The following is a 23,137-nucleotide window of genomic DNA, read 5'->3' as shown; positions in this document are numbered from 1 at the left end:
AAAACTAGTATTCAGTTGTATGCATTTGCATCTTAATCATCTATTGTCGGGCGCTTTCGATTGCTTCCAATTTTTGGCAATTACAAATGACCACTTTTTATAAGTTTTCTCTGTTGCTTCTCTTCCTACTTTATTGCTGCGACTGCTGTTTCTTCTTAGATATAATTTTATAATTATTACATAAATATTATCCAGAAATCCTTAAAAAAGTACAACATTAAAACTAAGACTAAAATTTCTTTTAACTCTGTGTCCTCCAAAAAGATAGCACTAGACATTAGGGCGTGTATTCTTCCAGACCTTTCACTGCCTTTACCTGCTTACTTACATATGTGTCCATCAGACTTACTTACATATGTGTCCATCGGTAAGTGTAATTTTCTGTCTGTAACGCAGGGTGAAGCAAAGATGATTTCTCAAAGAGAAAGACATAAAACTACTTACAGGTAGTTTGAGGCCAGAATTAGATAGCATTTTGGTTACAAAACTGGAAACCAGAAACCACCTACTGAGCCCCGAGGAGGGTTCCTCTCTCTCTGTGTGTGCCTCCCGTGGTTACTGCTGAACAAGGCAGGTTTTGCATGAGTAGATCCACCTTCCCTCGCATCTCACATTTGAAGTTACTCTAACTTATATCCTTCTGCTTTCAGTTTTTTCTTTTGTTTTAATCATGTTGAATTAGTTGACAGGCAAAGGGAGAATTTTTTTAAAAAAACTTTTTATAAAAAGGAAATGTGGACAGTTTGACCTGGTGCTCGTTCAAGACTTCAGTCTGACCCAGAGAGTGTTAATGGATCTGTTTCAATTCCTACCCCAGGGAAGAGGCTTCCTCAGACACAGCTTCGAAGCAAAACTGTCCCACGTGACACTTCTGTCCTGTCGTTCTGTGCTGGCTCTCTACCGCCTTTCAACACGGAGACACATGGCTCTGAAACTTGCCCAGCGTGGCTGCTTTTCAAGCAGAGTGAACGCTGCTATTCTCGTAACGAGAAGTGCTAGCCCCCCTCCCCACCTCTGACCAGAAAGAGTACTGCACAGTGTCAGGATTTAAAATGAAACCTTTGTTATAGCCCATGGGGAAAAATGGATCTAGTCCAGCCCCAAACATATCACTCTCTGCCATTCCACATCTTCCAAGAGTTTTAACGGACATTTTTTAGAGGGGAAAAAAAAAGAGTTTTGTTTTGTTTTGGAGGGGTGGGTACTTGAAATGGCATGTGGAGAAAAAAAGCAAATGCATGGCATCTTTTGTGCCAATGAAAATGAGGACAGCTCAGCAGAGAGGAGAACTGGAATGTAAACTGTAATTGACCCATAACTGTGGCACGACTTCTGGGCACCAGGGGGTCAGTAATAGGAGTTGCCATCCAAGAGCAAGGAGCGAAGATTGCCAAGATTCCAGAAAACCTGGAGTTTTGTAATCTGGGGAGTGCGCTACTCAATCGAGAAGGGCCAGGATGGGTGAAGCTAGAAGCACCTTCCTCTAGAACTTGAGACTGGTTTCTATCTTTTGAGAAGGATTACCTTCCTTGTGGCTTTTCAGAAGCTATTTATTAATCCAACCTGGAGCTTTTCCCCAACCCCACAAGTATGCCACAAGCAGCTTGTTTATTTGGGGTCTGGGGGACATGGTAAAAAATACTTTGGTGACCACGAATTGTTCGGCATAGCCCTAAGGCCTACGTGCCTGGTTACTCTCTCAAGCACCAAGCTTGAACTTGCTTTTTCTTTCTGAAGACTTCAGCTGTGGTTTGTTTCTGTTGCCAAAGAAGCTCCAGGCATGCACCGCTGTTTGGGATCCAGTGGCCACAGTTGGCAAGGAGTGATTTGAATGACCTCTCCTTAGGAGCCCTAGGTCACTGGCTAGATTTCTGCCTCCCTGCGTTACAGCCTCTTCCTGTATTGGGAGTGGCACTTGGCCAGGGCATTATATTTCCACTGGCCTGAAAACATACAGACCCCGATGAACAGAGGCTTGTGAGAGGGAGGACGACGGCAACACAGGAAGAACTGAGACAGATGACTGGGGGCCTCTAGGTCTAGGCATTCTTCAAGGGGAAATTTGGGATCCTCAGGTGGAACAGTCAGTATGATAGTACCTCAGAAGACAACAGCAGAACTATGTCTGGTTACCTAAAGTAAACCCTTGAGTAAAAAATCTTTAGGCCGGGCTCAGTGAGTGGCTCATGCCTGTAATCCGAGCACTTGGGAGGCCGAGGCAGGTGGGTCACTTGAGGTCAGGAGTTCGAGACCAGCCTGGCCTACATGGTGAAACCCCTGTCTCTACTAAAAATAGAAACATTAGCCGGGCATGGTGGCACACACCTGTAGTCACAGCCCCTCAGGAGGCTGAGGCAGGAGAATTGCTTGAACCTGGGAGGCAGAGGTTGCAGTGAGCCGAGATTGGGTGAAAAGAGCGAAACTCTGTCTGAAAAAAAGAAAAAAAAATTTTTTTTTTAAGATTCATGTTACTCTTTTAATTGAATTCAGTTTCATACCAGAGAGTTTAGGGACTATGAAGGTTTTAGGAAATTTGTTGAGTATTTAGAAAAGCTGATGGTTTCAGAGAGAAACTTTGATATCAGCTTGAATGCAGTTATTGCCAGGGGTGAGGAAATAGCATACCAAAGCATAATCACTCATAGTGATTTATCCAAAACTTGAGTTGTTTCCATCTCTGAACCCTGAAAACTCCTTTATCTTGAATTTGTTCAAAATTACAGGATTCCGGGAAGGTTTGTGAAAATAGCACAGAAATGTCCTAGGCAGTAGCTGTCTGGTGTGTGTGTGTGTGTGTGTGTGTGTGAGTGAGAGAGAGAGGGAGAAAAAGAGAGACTGAAAGAGAGCATTGCCTCACCGATGGGTTTGCTGTATCTGCAGGATGGAGACATTCCCTGCAGTGGCTGAAAAGGTCCTCAGGGAGTTCCAGGTGTTACTGCAGCACAGCCCCTCTCCCCTTGGAAGTACCCGCATGCTGCAGCTTATGACCATCAATATGTTTGCGGTCCACAACTCCCAGCTGAAAGGTAAGGAATGTTTAGTTTCTTCATCTAGAATATAGACAGATAGAGATTAATGTAGCTTCTTTCTACCATACCTACCTCCCCCCACCCCACCCCAGAACACACACACCCTCCCCTTCCTACCATTGTCTCAGATATTGAGTTTACTTTGAAATCTATATGACTCTCCAGTGCTTGGGTGGGATGGAAGGAGGGAATCATGGGTATAGAGCTTAGTTTGCAAATGCAGAGATGCTGTTGCACATCTGGCCGCACAAAAGGCAGCAGCAAGGCCTCTTGAAGGCTGCAGACCCAGAGCCTCTCCCAAGGGAGAGGCATTGCTGAGATATTTCATTGCAGAGACCATACGCTTGGCAGGGATTGGGAATAGCTGTTTCTGGACTCATGTACCCTGTTTGTTCAATATGGAAAAGTCTAGTTCCCTATGGGATAGCCCTAGTGGGAGCCTGCCAGGGAGTAAGAACCAAAAATTGATGAGCTTTGGTGATTCAAATCTGGAAGCACAAAAACCACCAGGCCCAGAATTTGGCTGGTATACCAGTGTGCATTCTGAAATGTTTTTCTGAATGTGTTGGGGTTTTTTTCATAGGGGGTCGGGTGGGTGTGGAAGTAGAGGGGAGAAGGGCAGATTGGCAGGGTTTTAAATGCTTTGATGACCAGGTCAGGGTCAAAGGATGTTACCAGGATTTCTTCCCTTCCCTTCCGTTCCCTTCATTTCACTTAGGTAAGGATGATATGGTATGACTTGATGGAATTATGTAGCACAGGGATGGCATTATTTTCTGTGTTTATTTGCAAGGGTGATTTGGTCCATGCTGGCAAGGAATCATTTCAGAACAGTGACAGAGAGCGTTTGGTCTCAGGGCAAGAAATGCCAGGAAGTGGGAATTGGCCCATAGAGACCCTGCTGTAAAACAGACCTGGTGTTTCTTGACAGAGTGCCACTGGGTCTCTTGTTGCCCCTTTTCATAGCACTTTCTCTCACCATGAAGTTGGTTTATTTATCTCCCTGTTTGTACTTACGGGTTATGCTTCACTTGCTTGTGGTGGGGGAGTGAGTATGCCACACTTTGCCTTGAAATGGAAATGTGGGTCTTTCTGGGACTAGGCAAGGTCCTCTCAGAGTGTGTCTGGGTTCTCAGTCACTTCTGAATCCTAGAGGATTTCCTCATCTCGTGCTGCCTGCTACAGCGTTTACAATTTCCAGCAGAAAGCAAGATCGGGGACTTAGATGCCTTTTTGAACTTGGCTAATTTTTCCTGAGATGGCTATTTGGGTAAATGGCCCTGAGGAAGCATCGGGTCCTAAGTGACAGCACTGGTTTTCAGGGAGAAGAGAAGAAAATTTGTAAAGTGCTGTGCTGGTGAGGCCCAAAGGGGAGGGACAGTCTGCACCAAGTAGGAAGCCCACTTGACTCTGGAAATGGGCCCTGAGGTGCCCTCCCGTTCATCTTCCTCCCCAGGTGCCCTCCCGTTCACCTTCCTCCCGAGGTGTCCTCCTGTTCATCTTCCTCCCCAGGTGCCCTCCTGTTCTCCTTCCTCCTGATGTGTCCTCCTGTTCATCTTCCTCCTGAAGTGTCCTCCTGTTCATCTTCCTCCCGAGGTGCCCTTCTTTTGATCTTCCTCCTGAGGTGCCCTCCTGTTCTCCTTCCTCCCGAGGTGCCCTCTTGTTTATCTTCCTCCTGAGGTGCTCTGTTCATCTTCCCATCTCCACTAAAAACAAGCCACAGAGTTCAGTGAGCTGCCTGTCTCAGAGCTGTAGCCTCAGCCAAGACATTGTTCCTGCACCAAATGACCTGTGGCTTCTTTAGGTGTGAATGTGAAGGACCTGCAGCCCTTGCCCATGAAGCATCTGTTTTCAGCAGCTTCTATTCCATGGAAAGGAATACCTTGGCCTTTTAATAGGCCATCAGTGAGTCTTTTTCTTGTAGCTGTTGTTAAGAAAAGGTTAAGAAAATAAGGGTAGGCCGAGTGCGGTGGCTTACGCCTGTAATCCCAGCGCTTTTGGAGGCCAAGGCGGGCATATCACCTGAGGTCAGGAGTTTGAGACCAGCCTGGCCAACATGGCGAAACCCTGTCTATACTAAAAATACCAAAAATTAGCTGGGCTTGGTGGTGGGGACCTGTAATCCCAGCTTCTCAGGAGGCTGAGGCAGGAGAATTGCTTGAACTTGGGAGATGGAGGTTGCAGTGAACGGAGATTGCAAACTGTACTGCAGCCTGGGCAGGCAGAGCAAGGCTCCATCTCAAAAATAATAATAATAATAATTAAGAATTAAAAATTAAAAAAAAAAAGAAAATATGGGTAAAAGGAAGGTAAGATGGTGAGTACAGGGAAAGAAATTGGTTGTTCCCTGATTTGAGGCCAAGGTACTTTTTCTAGGACTCTTCCATGGTGGGTCATAATGAGCACCCTCTAGCCAGGAGAGACATGTAGAAATAAAGCCCGTACTTGAGACCCTACTCTTCGTTACTGGTCTGCTCCTGACTCTCACCTCATTGTTACCTCGATGAGGTAATTGGGGCCAAGAAGAGTATGAGTTGAGGTGGTCAGAGGCTCCAAGGTGTTTCAAGGAGAAACGGCCCAGGCCACAGGATATAACACTCAGCGAGGACAGAGAGCTCTGTGGACGTGTTGCCAACTACCCGGTGTGCAGCTGAGGCGGCCATCCAGACCCCACTGTGTGGGCTGCCGTTGGGAGAGGGGCGAGCAGAGTCTAGACCCCACTGTGTGGGCTGCCATTGGGACAGGGGCAAGCGGAGTGCTCAGCAGGGCTGGCTGGTGGGAAGATGCACTTTTCCATTTCCCAGCACATGAGTCATCATCCTTGGTCCTCTGTGCTGTGCTTGCCTGGACAGTGGCAATAAGGGGGTGTTGTGGCTGAGTAGCAGCATCTGTGCTGGGGGTGGAGAAGGAAGGGGGTTGGGGAGAGGGTAAAGATTTAAATCCTTCACTAATCAGCAGCAGTTTGAATCACATTTTTATGAGTAAGGAAGTGATAAATCAGCCCTGCGTGTTCAACCCCCAAGTCCCGTCAGCCAGTGCCCTTCTAAAGGTTTCTCCCCTGGCCAGTCTGCACGCTGTCAGAGTTGCCACCCACCCTCAGGGCCCTGGCTGCCTGAAACCAGGAAGCAAGAGCCTGATGCTGCCTTGCCCTCCCAGGTGCTGGGGTCTGTGGTGAATTGGCAGTCGCTGCAAGCTACAGAACATCTGGGCCATCATTTTTCTTTCCGTTCCTTGTTGGACATGTCCTTCTGGGTGGGTGTTCGCACATGTCAGTTTCTGGACTCTGTGGAGGAGGAGCATTCCAGCCTGAAGCAGAAGTGATCTTGTGGCCCACCAGGCAGCTGAGATCCTCGCAGTCTCTACCTGAGTCTTCCCTGTAGATGTGGTGCCTAAGGAGTATGATTTGGAGAGCCACAGGGAGCAGATTCCTTTCTTTAAAAGTGTGTCCCTTGCTGATGCCTCTAATGCTGTCGTGAATCCTTTGTTTTTGTGTGTTCAGCGCCACCCTTGTATAACTATCTTCTTTTCACAATATCAGTAATCCAGGATGGAAATCATATTGTTGCTAACATTTTACTGTGATCACTTTTCAAGTGTGTAGAAAAGCTTTGGACACTGCAGAAGGCAAAATGAAAGGAAAAGTTTCAGTGGTGGTGAGAGAATGGCATCTTTGCCTTTCCCTAGGTTATGGTTTTCCCAGGAGCCCACTCCGCTCTTGGGCGCAGAGGATGTGAGGCCAGATTTGCCCCCCTTCCTACAGGGCGAAATAAGTTGAGTAATGCCACATGATTTAGCCAACTAAACTTTCCAGTTACAGCAGTGGTCTTAAAACTCGTGGGTTCACGGGTGTTGGTGGAGAGACCTTGATCTGCTCTCGGATGGGCCCTATGCAGAGTCCTACGTCAGTGGATACGGAATTCTAGAATCCTCATACTGCACACTCAGGTAGTTGGGGATAGATAAATTTGAGGGATGGGACAAGGGACATTTGAGGACCTTGGCTTAGGGCCTGGTATTTATTCGGCATTCAGTAAGCATTTGCTGAGTGTATGGGTGAGGAAGGCAACAGTTCTGGGAAAGCCAGCTCTCACTGAGCAGTGTGTTCCTTACCTGGCCCAGGTCCAAAGCTGGTGGTGAGATAGGTGGTTCCCAGAGTGATGTCATGACTGGTAATCTCTCTAAGGCATTCCTGAGCCTGAAGGGAGGAAGGGCTTTCTCCACGTGCCTCAGTGTTTAACACTTCGGTAGTCATCTAATTGGTTGACGTGATGCCGGAGGGTGACCTATTGATCTAAACCACAAGTACGCCAAGAATTTTAATTTTAAAAATTTTGTAATTTAAGGAAATAAAACTCTAGTTTCTTGAAGGGAAGAATTGAAGCAGCATTGTTGTAGGGGAGCACTGAAACCCCCTTGCATCCTCCATCTGTGCCCAATTTGCTCCAATCTGGCCTTTTTTTTGTTCTTCCTTCATTTTCTCTCCCCCCCTCTTGTTCTCTCTTTTTCAAAAATGTTTTATAATTCCTGGAATCAAAACCATCTCAGGCACACACTGTTTTATTTTACTGTATTATTGGATTATACCGCCTATAAATCACTGGATGTTACTCATTGGCCACCATTGGAATAACTTCCCTTTTCTGTGCCCTGGCTCCCTCTTTTTCCCTCTACCAGTTTCGTAGCACATACATCCATTTCAGCTTTGCAGAGAAGCCCCGGTGGCAGCAAGAGGGCACCCAAGAGACACTTCTTGCATGTGCTGTTGGTGTTGCCTGCTTTTAGGGGATATTTGGGAGCTGGGATTGAGGTAGAGCCTGACTTGCATTCCTTTCATTATCATTTATGCTTGCTTTTTTTGGGCGGGGGGAGGAAGGGACAGCGTCTCGTTCTGTCGCCCAGGCTGGAGTATAGTGGTGCAATCTTGGCGCACTGCAACCTCTGCCTCCCGGTTCAGGCAATTCTCCTGCCCTAGCCTCCTGAGTAGCTGGAATCACAGGCGCCCACCACCACGCCTGGCTAAGTTTTCTATTTTTAGTAGAGACGGGGTTTCACCACGTTGGCCAGGCTGGTCTCAAATTCCTGACTTCATGATCCGCCTGCCTCAGCCTCCCAAAGTACTGGGATTACAGGCATGAGCCACTGCACCCAGCCTTATGCTTGCTTTGAATGGTGTTAGTAATCCTGAATTACAGGAGGTAGAGGGAGTGTCACATGTGGGTCTCTAGAGGGACAGAGAGCTAGCTAGCTACAGCTGTCTGTATAGGACTGATAGCTTTAACTTGTAGGTGTGGGGTGTTTCATGCCTCTGTTGTGACGGGAGGTGACTCTGGTTGAGTTTGGTTTGCAACCGAAATGTCCTTGTCTTCCAGCATACAGCCCATCTTAGAGACCTTCAGAAAAGCAGTTTGCTCCTCTGTGGTGATTCACTTCTGTCGTGAGTCTCTTACCCAAGCCGAATGTATGAAGTGCCTAATCCTCCGCTTGTACAGGAAATCCACCTTTCATAAGAGGTTAGGCTTGAGTTAGCTGTGTAAACTGTCCCCCTCAGTCCTCCTCCTGTATCTTTGGTGGTGGAAACCCTTGGGCTTTTTCTCTACAAGGATCTGTGGGTAGATTTCCGTAGGTACTCAGTGCTACCTGACCTTCATTTTCAGGATGCCTCAGTTTAGAGAAAATGAACAGAGCCAGCCTGCGCAAGGAATTTTGTGAGAAGTAGATTCAAAAGTCAGAATAGGTTAGGCTTTGGAAGGCAGGCCAGGGAAGGATGCATGCTTTAGCTCTGCCCTCTTTCCCTGAGGGGAGATAGAACTCTCGACAGGCCGCTTAGTGTAGACTGCTCTCGGCACCTCGGCCTATGGATCTGCCTGTAGTTCCCTGAAAAAGAAGTTAAAGAAGTGAGTATGTCAAGGGACCCACCTGTCTTTCTACCTCTGGGTTCCAGGGTCCTTGTTTTCAGAATGTATTTAGGCTAGGGAAGGAGAAATAGGAAAAGCCAAAGAAATGAGAAGATTGTCCTCTCAATAAAATTAAGCCTCTTATCATATCAGTTGAAGAAATGGTCTTTGTTTTGCCCCAAGATAGCAATGTGGTTTGGTGTCCATGGCTGCTTTGCTGTGGAGTGCAGAAATGCAATATCCCATGTTGCCCAGATTTCGTTTCTTTTGCCATTTTATAGCTTCTCAATTTGATTGTTTGTGGTTTTACTTTTTTTTTTTTTTGCCCCGACATGGACTTATTCTGAAGGAGAAACATTATTTGGGGGAATTTTGGCAGCAGGACACTTTTCTTTCTTTCTTTTTTTTTTTTTTTGTTTTTTTGTTTTTTTGTTTTTCTGAGATGGAGTATTGCTCTGTGGCCCAGGCTGGAGTGCAGTGGCACAATCTCAGCTCACTGCAACCTCTGCCTCCTGGGTTCAAGCGATTCTCATGCCTCAGCCTCCCGAGTAGCTGGGATTACAGGCACAGGCCACCACACCCGGCTAATTTTTATATTTTTAGTAGAGACAGGGTTTCGCCACGTAGGCCAGGCTGGTCTCGAACTCTTCACCTCAAGTGATCCGCCTGCCTCAGCCTCCCAAAGTGTTGGGATTACAGGCATGAGCCACTGTGCTTAGCCTGGCAGCAGGACTTTCAGCTACCTTTTCAGAGCTCTACGTTTTCTAAATGTATAGCTTGGGTGTGGGTGTGGGACTCAGACCAGATACATACTATGTGCTGAATTCACAGAGAAAGTAGGTATGTTCTAGGGGGATGGTGAGGGGCGGGAAGTGTTGAACTTTGGACCCTAACCAAGTAAATGCCTATCTGAGGAAGAATTGTGGTTTTTACAGGGTGTGACCAGTGATGACAGCCACAGCAATGACTTGGTGCTAATACATGATGACACTTTATAGTTCCTGCATATGTATTTTCCTTTGATTCTCTTGTCAGCCCTGTGTGACAGACTGGACAGAAATTTTGTGTCCTATTTCATAGATGAGGAAAAACGTATCAGAAAGGTTAAGCAGGGTTGCACAGCTAGTAAATTATACACAGGTGTCAGTTGTCCACCCTTTAATATCAGAAAACAGGAAAAAGCTTCTCTGGGCAGCTAGACAGTGCAAGGAATACCCCCCAAATCCGAGCAGTCTTGTTCTCTGATGAAGAAAGTGACCTGTGAATCTGATCTGAGACAGGAAGAGGAACAGGAGTAAAGGTATGAGAGTTGGGGTAAGTCAGAATTCTCCCAAGTGACGTGAGACTCGGTAGGGCTACAACAAACAAGCTAGCAGAAGGTGGTTGTTTGGGCAACTCGGGGCTGTCTGGCGTCCGTGTCCACTATTGTCATGAGTAGAGGAAGCCTCCCTCTCAAATGGAAAGCATAGTCCATGACTAGTTGGTGGAAGTGTTTATTCTTTCTCTTGGTTTAGAATATATAGTGTCTCTTAAAAAGGGGGTGGGCGGATTTTTTTAAGGAACATTGTTTTATATTTTCACCATCATGTCTAGTATCCCTCTTGTTTTAGAAAAGAGGCCTTTTACATGCTATTCTTAGAAGAGATTGTGCTGCTTTTTGTGGCCTGGGGAGAAGGTAGATATGTCATTGATACAGAAAATGGTGTGAGAGTATAAAACATCTGAAAGAAGGATAAAGTAAATGCACATATAACTACCGCCCAGGTTAAGAAATAGAGTATTGTCAGTCACTCGGATGTTCCTGTGTACTTCATCTCTGTATAGCTGTAGTTACCTCCCCAACAGGTAACTGTCATCCTGACCTGCGAATTCATTGCTTTGCTTTTCTTTGTAGTGTTATCACCTATTATGTGTATGTGTATATATATATGAAATATAATTTTGGGCCAGGCACGGTGACTCGCGCCCGTAATCCCAGCACTTTGGGAGGCCGAGGCGGGCAGATCACTTGAGGCCAGGAGTTCAAGACCAGCCTGGTCAGCATGGGGAAACCTTGTCTCCACTAAAAATACAAAAATTAGTCTGGATGTGGTGGCTCACGCCTGTAATCCCAGCACTTTGGGAGGCCGAGGCCGGTGGATCACGAGGTCAGGAGTTCTAGACCAACCTGGCCAAGATAGTGAAACCCCATCTCTACTAAAAATACAAAAATTAGCTCTACATCGTGGTAGGCGCCTGTAATCCCAGCTACTTAGGAGGCTGAGGCAGGAGAATCGCTTGAACCTGGGGGGCGGAGGTTGCAGTGAGCCGAGATCGTGCCACTGCACTCCAGCCTGGGCAACAGAGTGAGACTCCATCTCAAAAAAAAAAAGTTAGCTGGGCACGGTGGCACACGCCTGTAATCCCAGCTACTCAAGAGGCTGAATTGAAGCACAAGAACTGCTTGAACCCAGGAGGTGGAGGTTACAGTGAGCCAAGATCACACCACTGCACTCCAGCCTGGGTGACAGAGCAAGACTTTGTCTCAAAAAAGTCAAAGTAAAACGAAACACATAATTTTGCTTTGCTTGCATATAGATGGAATCGTGCTAATCATACTATTTATATTATTTTCTCCCTGGTTTGTTTTGTTCCATATGTTTGCGAGTTCTGTCCATGTTCACATGTGTAGCTGTAGTTCATTCATTTTCATTATGGTAATCCTACATTTTAGTCACATTAGTTTATCCATTCTTCTGTTGATGGGCATTTCAGTTGTTTTCTCTTTGGGACTATTAAAAGCATTGAGTCTGTTGATGGTTACTGCAGTTATTGGTACATTGGGAGTTATATACATCTTCCTATATTTTAAAATGAATTTTATTGAAGTAAAGTTTACATACAATAAAGCACACCCATTTTAAGCATGCACTTCAGCCAGTTTGACAAATTTACATGCCCAAGTAACTAATCATCACAATCAAGATAGAGAATATTTCCATTATCCCAGAAGTTCTCTTTGTGCCCATCCCAGTTGATCTCCATCCCACCCCTTGCCCTAGGCGACTGCTTATCTGTTTTCTGTCATTCTGTGTTAGATTTGTCTTTTCTAGAGTTTCATGTAAATGGAATCCTAAGAGTCTGTACTCTTTGTGTCTAATGTCTGACTTCTTTAGCCTCAGCATAATAATTTTTAGATTTATTCATGTTGTTACATGTATCAGTATTTCATTCCCTTGTATTACTGAGGAGTCTGGATATTCTGTAGTTTTGTTTATCTAGTTACCTGTTGATAAACATTTGGGTTGTTTCTGGTTTTTGGCTATTATGAACAAAGTTGCCATGAGCATTTATATCCAAGTATTTTGTGGACATGTTTTCATTTCTTTTGTCTTAAGTACCTAGGAGTGGATTTACCGGAGCATATGGCATGTGTATCTGACTCTGTAGGAAACGCTAAACTGTTTTCTGTGGTGGTGGGACCATTTTATATTCCCTCCAGCAGTGAGAGTTCCACTTTCTTTATTTCCTTGTCAGCATTTGGTATTGTCATTTCTTTTTATTTTAGCTATTCTAGTGAATGTGCAATGCTATTTCATTTTGGTTTGTGTTTCTCTAATAACTAAGATTGAGAGACTTTTCATGTGTTTATTTGTCATTTGTATATCTTCTTTGTGTTTAGATCTCTTGCCCACTGCACTGCACCTCTGCCTCCTGGATTTAAGCGATTCTCCTGCCTCAGCCTCCTGAGTAACTGGTACTATAGGTGCTCGCCACCACGCCTGGCTGATTTTTGTATTTTTAGTAGATACAGGGTTTCTCCATGTTGGCAAGACTGGTCTCAAACCCCTGACCTCAGGTGGTCCACCTGCCTCGGCCTCCCAAAGTGCTGGGATTACAGGTGTGAGCGCCCAGCCCCACTTGTTTTTTTTTTTTTTGAGACGGAATCTTGCCCTGTTGCCTGTGCTGGAGTGTGCAATGGCGTGATCTTGGCTCACTGCAACCTCCACCTCCCAGGTTCATGCAATTCTCCTGCCTCAGCCTCCCGAGTAGCTGGGATTACAGGCTCACACCACCACACCGGCTAATTTTTTGTATTTTTAGCAAGACAGAGTTTCACTATGTTGACCAGACTAGACTGGTCTCAAACTTCTGACCTCGTGATCCACCCACTTTAGCCTCCAAAAGTACTGGAATTACAGGTGTGAGCCACCGCGCCCGGCCTTTTTTTTTTTTGAGACGGTTTCACTCTTACTGCCCAGGCTGGAGTGCAGTGGCAACGATCTCAGCTCACTGCAACCTCTGCCTCCCTCGTTCAAGTGATTTCTCCTGCCTCAGCCTCCCTAGTAGCTGGATTACAGGCGTGCACCACCACACTGGGCTAATTTTGTGTTTTTAGTAGAAACAGGATTTTTCCATGTTGGTCAGACCGTTCTTGAACTCCCGACCTCAGGCAATCCGCCCGCCTCAGCCTCCCAAAGTGCCCACTGGTTTTTTTTTTATCAAGTTGTTTGTGTTTATTATTACGTCTTAAGAGTTCTCTATATAATCTGGACATAAGCCCCTTATCAGATTGATATTTTGCAGAAATTTTCTCCTGGTGCTTTCCCATTCTCCTGTCTCTTCTGCTTCTCTTTTTCTCCTCTCTTCTTTTGGATGGATGATTGTTCCCATTCCACCATTGTCATCGTGCCCTTTACTCCTTACCCCCAGCACTAGTCTTCTTTTCTTTTAGGGTTACCCTAGGAATTAAAGCATGCATACTTAACCTTGCCAAAATCAAAAGTTAATCAGATTTCCATTCTCCTCCTAACCAATACAAGAACCACAGAAAAACTTAAAATTTTATTTATTCAATTTATTTTCCCAATTTGCATGCCATTGTTGTCATGTATATTCTTTTTTCCTTTTGAACCCTATAAAACAAGTTATTGTTATTTTTGGTTTGGTTTATTTGTTTTTTTAATTAACATTTTGACAGTAAATATTTATTCAAGCTCACCTATGTTTTTTGAGGCAGAGTCTCACTCTGTCACCCAGGATGGAGTGCAGTGGTGCAATGTTGGCTCGCTGCAACCTCTGCCTCACAGGTTCAAGCAGTTCTTGTGCCTCAGTCTCCCGAGTAGCTAGGATTACAAGGGTGTGACCACACCCAGCTTTTTTTTTTTTTTTTTTTTTTTAATATTTTTAGTATAGACGGGGTTTCACCTTGTTGGCCAGGTTGGTCTCGAACTCCTGACCTCAAGTGATCTGCCTGCCTCAGCCTTGTGAAGTGCTGGGATTACAGGTGTGAGTCACCGCGTCCGGCCTAAACTCACCTGTATATTTACTGTTACATTCACTTTTGCATTTCAGACCCTCTATCTGGAGTCATTTTCTTTCTGCCTGAAGTATATTATTTAGAATACATTTAGTGAAGTTCTTTTGATGGCAAATTTTCTTCGTTTTTTTATTTGTCTGAAAATGCTTTATTTTACCCCTATTCCGGTAATAGAATTCTAGCCTAACAGTTACTTTTGCTCAGCCCATTGAAGATAGGTTACTACTGTCTTTGGGCTTTCACTGTTGGTGATTAAAGTCAACTATCAGTTTTGTTTCTGTTTTGAAAGAAGTCTGTCTTTTCGCTCTTGGTTCCTTTCAGGTCTTTTTAAAATCTTTGATGTTCCATAGTTTTGGTGATTGGTCTAAGTTTGGAGTTTAAAAAATTTTTCCTGCGAGGTATTTGTCGGGCTTCATGTAACCTATGGGGTTTGTTTGTTTGTTTGTTTGTTTTCCTATCAGTTTTGGAAAACTCTTAGTGTTCTTTTTTCAAATACTGCATCTCCCCGTGCTTTATCTTCTCCTTCTGTGACCCTGATGAGACATACGTCAGACTTAGTTTTTGATGTGTCTTAAACCTTACTTTGATTTTTCTGACTCCCTTCTTTTTGTGCTACATTCCAGATAATTTTCTTAACTGTCTTTCAGTTCATTGAACCTTTCCATAGCTATATCTAATCTATTAAATATGCCCCATTGACAATGCTTTTAATTTTAATAAATTTTTTATTTCCAAATATATATTTTTAATCAAATCCACTTTGACTTTCTTTATGGTTTCTTATTTCCTAAATATACTTGTGAGCTTGTCTTTTATTTCTCTAAAATATATTCAACATGGCATTTTAGAGACTCTATAATCTGAAATGGTGTATTTGGGGTGTAGCCTTGTGAGACCCTAGCTTTATGATAAGGATCTTGGCTGTGTCCTTGAAGCCTTAGAAAGCAAAGCTTGAGTTCATCAGGTAGCAAATATTCTTAGGGTAAGGGCTGTTTGTAGTGCCACACTTACCTGTCTAGTTTACCATCTTTACTCAATCTCTGACCAAAGGATTTTACAGCTCACCAATGCTTTCCAAAAATTTTTAACATACTTTTTTTTCAGAATAATGAGCTATTTGATTGGGAGAATGGATCTAGGTGACTTTCTTTCTTTTCTTTTTCTTTTCTTTTTTTTTTTTTTGCTCTGCCTGTGATGTCTGTGAGCAGTGTGACTGGGCATCTACATCCAGGATGGCAAGGGCCTGTAGTTTGCTCTTCCAAAGATTAGTTTCTTTTCCAGCTCCTGCCCATTTACAGCTCAGTCTTATGGCAAATGGTGTCATTGGGCTCACATTTTTTTCATTTTTGCAAGAGAAGTCCAGTGTATAGAATACCACTTAGAGGGCTAATTGGATGGGGAAGAAAGATCAAAGGAGTGGAGAGGAAAGGCTGCAACTGAAGTGATAGAAGCCATTTATTGACAAAAAGATGTGAGTTAGAGATTTGGAAAAGAGTACGCTCTTGTTTCAGCTACATCACATTATATATCTGGTGAACCTTGCTGGCCCATGAAATCCTTTCCATTAGTCAGGGTTCTCTGTTCTTTTGTTCTTGACTACTGCTGTTCTTAGAGCTATTCGGTTTGCTTGTATGTCTCGGTTTCCTTTTCAGGAGGCCGATTGTTGGCTATTTAGGAATGCATTTACTGTAATTGGAGTGTTCTGGCTTGTTTAGTCCCCTCTTCACATACAAGACTCCTATCTTGAAGCTTGTGTTCAGAAAATGCGCGTGTGATCCCTTTGCCCCAAGTGCCAACAGCAGATGCAGCAGTTGACACGCTGCAGGGAATTTCCAACTGCTGGGCAGGTTTCTGAAATCCGGACACGTGCTGTTCACACTCTGGCTTCTGAGGCAAGGATCAGTGGTTGAAAGAGGGGAGGAGCTGGCAGGGGACTGGAGGGAGAAAGATCTTATAATGCCTGCCCAGGACTTTAGGCTGTGTCAGCTTTCTGCATCTCTTCTCCAGCTGGAGTTGGCAGGGTCGAATAAATCACTGCAGAGCGGTTATGAGCCGAACTCACCAGGGACTTCTTTGAGGCACACCTGTGACGTCATCCTGTTATCACTGTCTGTTCCACATAACCTCTTTTCACCTCTCCCCTGAGAGAGGGTGATGCCCAGAACTCATGTCAGGGCAATGAGCAGAGGAAAATGTTTCGTAATTATTATTTTTGAGATGCCTGCTAGGGATACAATTGCAGGCCATTGACACATTCTTCAATATTCCTCATTGGAAGAGAAAACCCCTGTTTGCAAACATAGCCTGAATACCCCTTGTGGATGAAACTTCTTTTTAAACTTGGAAAGAAAGTCCTGAAACTCCTAAGTGGTCTCTTTTTGTACACCTTACCTCCCCTGTTCCCTCCCAAACACAGACACACATCACATACACAGAGTCTGCTGTGTTCAAAATCCTTCACTGACTTCGCATTTCACTCAGCGTAAAAGCGACATTATTTACAAGGCCTTCATATATGGATCTCTTCTCTTGCCCCCTGCATTGCCTCTCTCTGACCTCATTCACTACTGTTCTCCCCCTGGCTTTGTTACTCTGCCTAAGCCACACTACCCTTCTTGCAAGTTCCCTGTTAAGCTGGAGACTCTCCCACCTTTGTCCCTTCGCATTAGTTGTTTTCTCTGTTTGGAATGTTCTGCATCCAGCCATCCGCCTGGTGAATACCTCACCTCCTATAAGTCTGCTTAATGTTACCTTCGTGAGGCCTACACCAACCATCCTATTTAACACTGCTGCACTCTACTCCAAACCTGCACTCTTTATCTTCCCGTTCTATTGATTTATTTTCAAAATACGAGATAATTTACTTAATGTGCATGTGTTTGTTATTTCTTTCCCTCTAGTATTCTGCAAGAATTTAAGCTCCCTGCTAATAGGGATCTTTGGTCTGTTTTATCCACTGATATATTGTGAACATCTAGAACAGTACCTGACCTGTTGTAACTTCTCAATAGACATGTGTTACATCAATTTCAAGTCAAAGAATAATTTGAGGTCAGGCGCCGTGGCCCATGTCTGTAATCCCAGCACTTTGGGAGGCCAATGTGGGTGAATCACGAGCTCAGGAGTTCAAGACCAGCCTGGCCAACATGGCGAAACCCTCTCTCTACTAAAAATACAAAAATTAGCCAAGCATGTTGGTGGGCACCTGTAATCCCAGCTACTTGGGAGGCTGAGGCAGGAGAATGGCGTGAACCCGGGAGGTGGAGCTTTCAGTGAATCGAGACTGTATCATTGCACTCCAGCCTGGGCAACATTGTAAGACTCTGTCTCAAAAAAAAAAAGGTAATAATCTGTTAGCAGGTCAGCCTGTACAACAAAGATTGAATGGCAAGGGCAGGGGCATCTGTTAACTAGGTTATTGCTCGTAATCTTACTGTCTTTCCTTGTTTTTTGTTAAGTTGACTTTCTTGAAAGCATAATTTCCAAATGCATATTTTACATCCTGGCATTAAAGTAAAATCCATTAAATGTGCTTTGGTATCTACTGTTGTATTAATCCTTTCTCATACTGCCATAAGACATACCTGAGGCTGGGTAGTTTATAAAGAAAAGAAGTTTAATTGACTCATAGTTCCACAGGCTGTACAGGAAACATGGCTGGGGAGGTCTCAGGAGAATTACAGTCATGGCAGAAGGCAAAGAGGAAGGAGGCACGTCTCCCATGGCTGGAGCAGGAGGAAGAGAGTGAAGGGGGCGGGGCTACAGACTTTCAAACAACCAGAGATCCCAAGAGCTCCATCAGGAGACAGCACCAGGAGGATGGTGCTAAACCATCAGAAACCACCCCATGATGTGGTCACCTCCCACCAGGCCCCACCTGTAACACTGGAAATGACAATTCAACATGAGATTTGAGCAGAGACACAATCCAAACCGTATTAGCTCTTAACCCTGGAGTAAATATCTTTGGGGCTCTGGAAAGAAAATTTCTATAGAGCAGCATTAGTTCATCTGTTCTGGTCTCTTAAATCTTTCATCTTTTACTCTCTGTCCTTTCTTCCTGCCTAGAAATACTTTTGTATTTCCCTACTCATATATCATATTTTTACATTCACCTTACTGGAGCAATTCTGTCCTATTTATGTAAACTAAATAATTATTTAAAAGTATTTAGGCCGGGCGCGGTGGCTCAAGCCTGTAATCCCAGCACTTTGGGAGGCCGAGACGGGCGGATCACGAGGTCAGGAGATCGAAACCATCCTGGCTAACACGGTGAAACCCTGTCTCTATTAAGAAATACAAAAAACTAGCCGGGCGAGGTGGCGGGCGCCTGTAGTCCCAGCTACTCGGGAGGCTGAGGCCGGAGAATGGCGGGAACCCGGGAGGCGGAGCTTGCAGTGAGCTGAGATCCGGCCACAGCACTCCAGCCTGGGCGACAGAGCGAGACTCCGTCTCAAAAAAAAAAAAAAAAAAAGTATTTAACATTTTGGGTTTCATTGAAAGTACTAAAAAAGATAAAGTAGCAACCCACTTCTGTCAGTGATGTTCTTTCCTATACAATGTATAAATATTCAAGGAGTTTTTACACAGATGAAAAGATACTGAATATAAAATGTTTGATTCTACTATTTTTACTTACAAGTATACAAAGCTATAAAATTCTTTGTAAACATTTGTAATTTACATACAAATAAAAGTAATGGCAAAAAGTGCAGTTACTTTTGCACCAACCTAATGTACACTGACTCATGTTCTCATGAGTGTTGTTATTGTTGTGTGTATACAGGGTCTCACTGTGTCACCCAGGCTAGAGCGCCGGGGCATGATCATAGCTCACTGTGGCCTCAAGCTCTTGGGCTCAGGTGATCCTCCTGTCTCTCAGCCTCCCAAGTAGCTGGGACTACAGGTGCATGCCACCACACCCAGCTAATTTTTTATTTTTTGTGGAGCCAGGGGCTCGGGCTCACTGTGTTGCCCAAGCTAATCTCAAACTCCTGGACCCCAGTGATCCTCCTTTCTCGGCCTCCCAAAGTCTTGGGATTACAGGCGTGAGCCATTGAGCTTGGCTTCCCACGAATACGTTAACATTCATTTAATCATTACCCTCTCTGGGGACGTTTTCTTCTCAGGTTTCTAGTATTATAAATAATGCTGTAATTAACGTCTTTGTCCGTAAAATTTTTGTCTGCGGTTCATGTTATTTTATTAAAATAGGCCAAGCATGGTGGCTCATGCCTGTAATCATGCAGGCAGATCACTTGAGCCCAGGAGTTTGAGACCAGCCTGGGTAACATGGCAAAACCCCGTCTCTACAAAAAATACAAAAATTAGCTGGGTGTGGTGGTGCATGTCTGTTGTCCCAGCTACTTGGGAAAATGATGCGGGAGAATGGCTGGAGCCCAGGGGCGGAGGTTGCGGTGAGACGAGATCATGCCATTGCACTCCAGCCTGGGCAACACAGCCAGACCCTGTCTCAAATAAATAAATAAATAAATAAATGAATAAATAAAAACTATATTGTTATAAGTTCAGTTGTTGGGTGAAGAAGGGGTTTTGGCATCTTAATACTTTTGATACATGATGCTAGATTATTTTTTCTTTCTTTTTTCTTTTTCTTCCTTTTTTCTTTTTTTTTCTTTTAATAAAGGGTCTTGCTCTGTGTCACCTAGGCTGGAGTGCAGTGGTGTCGTCATAGTTCACTGCAGCCTCAAACTTCTTCTTGGGCTCAAGCAGTCCTCTCACCTCAGCCTCCCAGGTTGATGGGACTATAGGCCTGTGCTACCATGCCCATCTAATTTTCAGGTATTTTGTAGAGATGAGGCCTCACTGTATTGCCCAGGCTGGCTTCAAACTCCTGAGCTCAAGCAGTCCTCTCACCTTGGCCTCTCAGAGTGCTGGGATTATAGGCATGAGCCACTGCACCCAACCTAGATTACTTTTTTTTTCTGTTTTTTTTTTTTTTTTTTTTTTTTGAGACAGTCTCTCGCTCTGTCGCCCAGGCTGGAGTGCAGTGGTGCGATCTTGGCTCACTGCAAGCTCCACCTTCCCGGGTTCATGCCATTCTCCTGCCTTAGCCTCCTGAGTAGCTTGGACTACCGGTGCCTACCACCACGCCTGGCTAATTTTTTGTGTTTTTAGTAGAGGTGGGGTTTTACCGTGTTAGCCAGGGTGGTCTCCATCTCCTGATCTGCCACCTCAACCTCCAAAAGTGCTGGGATTACAGGCGTGAGCCTCTGCACCTGGCCTAGGTTACTTTTTGAAGAAGTTGTGCCAGCTTACACTCTTAGCAGTGTTTGAGAATGTCCAGCAACCACCTTCCTGTAGACATTAAGCACTTTTTCTTATCTTATCTTATCTTATCTTTTTATTTTTGAGGCAGTCTCTCTTTCGCCCAGGCTGGAGTGTGCTGGCGCGATCTCAGCTCACTGCAACCTCCACCTCCTGGGTTCAAGCTATTCTCCTGCCTCAGCCTCCCATGTAGCTGGGACTACAGGTGCCTACCACCACACGCAGCTAATTTTTGCATTTTTAGCAGAGATGGGGCTTTGTCATGTTGGCCAGGCTGGTCTCAAACTCCTGACTTCAGGGGATCCACCCACCTCCACCTCCCAAAGTGCTGGGATTACAGGCGTGAGCCATCGCGCCCAGCCGCATTAAGCATTTTAAATTTTTTACAGTCTTAAAAATACATGGAGACACAATGTAGGCCTTCATGTATTTGTTGAATAAATGACAGAATAAAACCTGTCCTTTTTAAAAATAGACTTTACATTTTAAAGCAGTTTTGTGTTCACAGCGAAATTGAACAGAATATACATAAAATTCCCGTGTACTCTTGTCCCCCACAACACAAAAACTTCTCCACTACCTATATCCCACACCAGAGTGGTACATTTGTTAGTCAGTGAACCTATATTGGCACATCATCACCCAAAGTTCGTAGTTCACGTTAGGGTTCACTCTCTGTGTTGTGCATTCTGTAGATAACTAGCTTATTTTTATACATCACTCTGAGTAAGTTTAGAGTCGTCATGGACTACATTGTCAGGGTTAAACCTTTCACCTCACCTCAGGTGATGACATGCCAGCATGCCAGGTGATGAATAGCTTAAGCTTGGAAGGTTGGCATGGGTATGTAGGTGAGTAGTCTTATTGGTTTGCCATTACAGAGAGCAAAGAATGTGGTTTCCTTATTTGGTTATCTTTTTTTTTTTTTTTTTTTTGAGACGGAGTCTCGCTCTGTTGCCCAGGCTGGAGTGCAGTGATGTGATCTAGGCTCACTGCAAACCCTGCCCCCCGGGTTCACGCCATTTTCCTGCCTCAGCCTTTGAGTAGCTGGGCTACGGGAGAGCTGGGCTACGGGAGCCCACCACCACGCCTGGCTAATTTTTTGTATTTTTAGTAGAGACGGGGTTTCACTGTGTTAGCCAGGATGATCTCGATCTCCTGGCCTTGTGATCCACCCGCCTCATGATCCACTGGCCTCGGCCTCCCAAAGTGCTGGGATTACAGGTGTGAGCCACCACGCCCGGCCTATTTGGTTATCTTATTTTTTACTAACGAATGAATTGTCTGCACCATAACAGAATGTTATGGGAGAAGCACATCTCTATATTGGAGTAAAAGCTGTTGGATTAAACCATCTATTGAGCTGAACAGCAAGAGAGTAGGCTGTCAGTAAGGGCTCAGGGTACCATACTCAGCCAGATGTTTAAATACAAGTGTTACCCATAAGCTCTGATGGTCCTTTTCTTTGTTTATTCTTTGGCTTTGGAAGCAATGTGGAAGGTGGCTGAGGGGAGTCAGTGCACTTGGCTGTCTTGGGCTCTAGGTGATGTGCAGGAGGAGGGTAGAGTGTAATGAGATGTTATTGAAATTTCTTTCTTTTAAAGAATTCAGAGAGAGGTGTAAGGATAGAATAGAAAAATCATGCCCAGTTTAGAGTTGGACCGTGACTTTTCTGTTCTCTGGTAGTTGGAAGTATGGAGTGGTTAGCTGCCAAAAATGTGATCTCTCCTTTCTCTGAAGACTGTGTGGCTTCATGGTTATGAACTTTGCAATTGATCACATTTTGGTAAAATAATACATATTATACATATATTAGTTTTAATAGACTGATGAATATCCATCAAAACTTATCCATGATAGATACCATCAAAACTTAAAACATGATTTTCTAATTATACATGTTTTAAATTTTCTTTTTTCTCTGTATTTTTGTAGTTTTCTGTAAGTATCACAATACTTTAGTAATAAATGTATTTTTAAAAATTATGATAAAAAGAAACATTTGAAATTAGATAAAACTAGGCTCTAATTCTGATTGTGTACTTGCTGAGTCATGCAAATTACTTAACCATTTCCAAACCTGTTTCTACTTCCAGTACCTTGTGGATGGAAGACATTTAATAAATGTTTGCTGAATTAAACTCTCCTGCCATAGTATGTTTGCCACTGATTGCCAGTATTTCTCCCCTTCCCATAAAGGAAGATTCTGTTTCTTATTTTGAACTTGAATTTCAAAAGAACCAACCTAGGTTTTGAGGGTATACCAATTGTCTTGTTTTCTTTTGACATTACTGATTTTTCTAACTCTTCCTTCATTCCAAAAGAACTAACAACCTGATAGACCAATTAGGGAATATTTAGCTCATCTTGAAAATGCAATTATTTTAGCTTCGTAAAATGCATAAATCCCTCAACTAGAGTATCTCTCCATGGGGACAAGAGACTATATGATATTTTATCAAATTCCTAACAGTGTTCAAGGCTAACTCCAAAATTAGATGCTTATTCTCACAGAAAAGGGCCAGAAATTTTGAAAAAGTTAGGTGCCTAATCACTGATTGATTGATTGAGTGATTTTCTAAGGTCTGAGAATGTATAAAATGAGTTTAGGCAAATAACAGATTGTT

General features: G+C 44.1%; 1 protein-coding gene across 7 annotated transcripts in view; it reads left to right on the top strand.

Moving 5' to 3' along the window:
- The window catches only part of SMG6 (SMG6 nonsense mediated mRNA decay factor), a 243,592-nt gene that overhangs the window by 61,269 nt on the left and 159,186 nt on the right, over positions 1 to 23,137 (top strand). For all 7 annotated transcript variants that reach the window (XR_012425112.1, XR_012425113.1, XR_012425114.1 and 4 more), the window contains one exon: positions 2,881 to 3,026. Coding sequence is in view for 4 of the 7 variants with exons in the window: in XM_005582468.5 (XP_005582525.3) it covers positions 2,881 to 3,026 (146 nt within the window). In the remaining 3 variants the exon portion in view is untranslated. The remainder of the gene's footprint in view (positions 1 to 2,880; positions 3,027 to 23,137) is intronic.

This window comes from Macaca fascicularis, chromosome 16 (assembly GCF_037993035.2).
Source record: "Macaca fascicularis isolate 582-1 chromosome 16, T2T-MFA8v1.1".
Taxonomy (NCBI): Eukaryota; Metazoa; Chordata; class Mammalia; order Primates; family Cercopithecidae; genus Macaca; species Macaca fascicularis.
The sequence above is the reverse complement of the archived record's forward strand: the minus strand, read 5'-3'. Positions and strand labels throughout refer to the sequence as shown.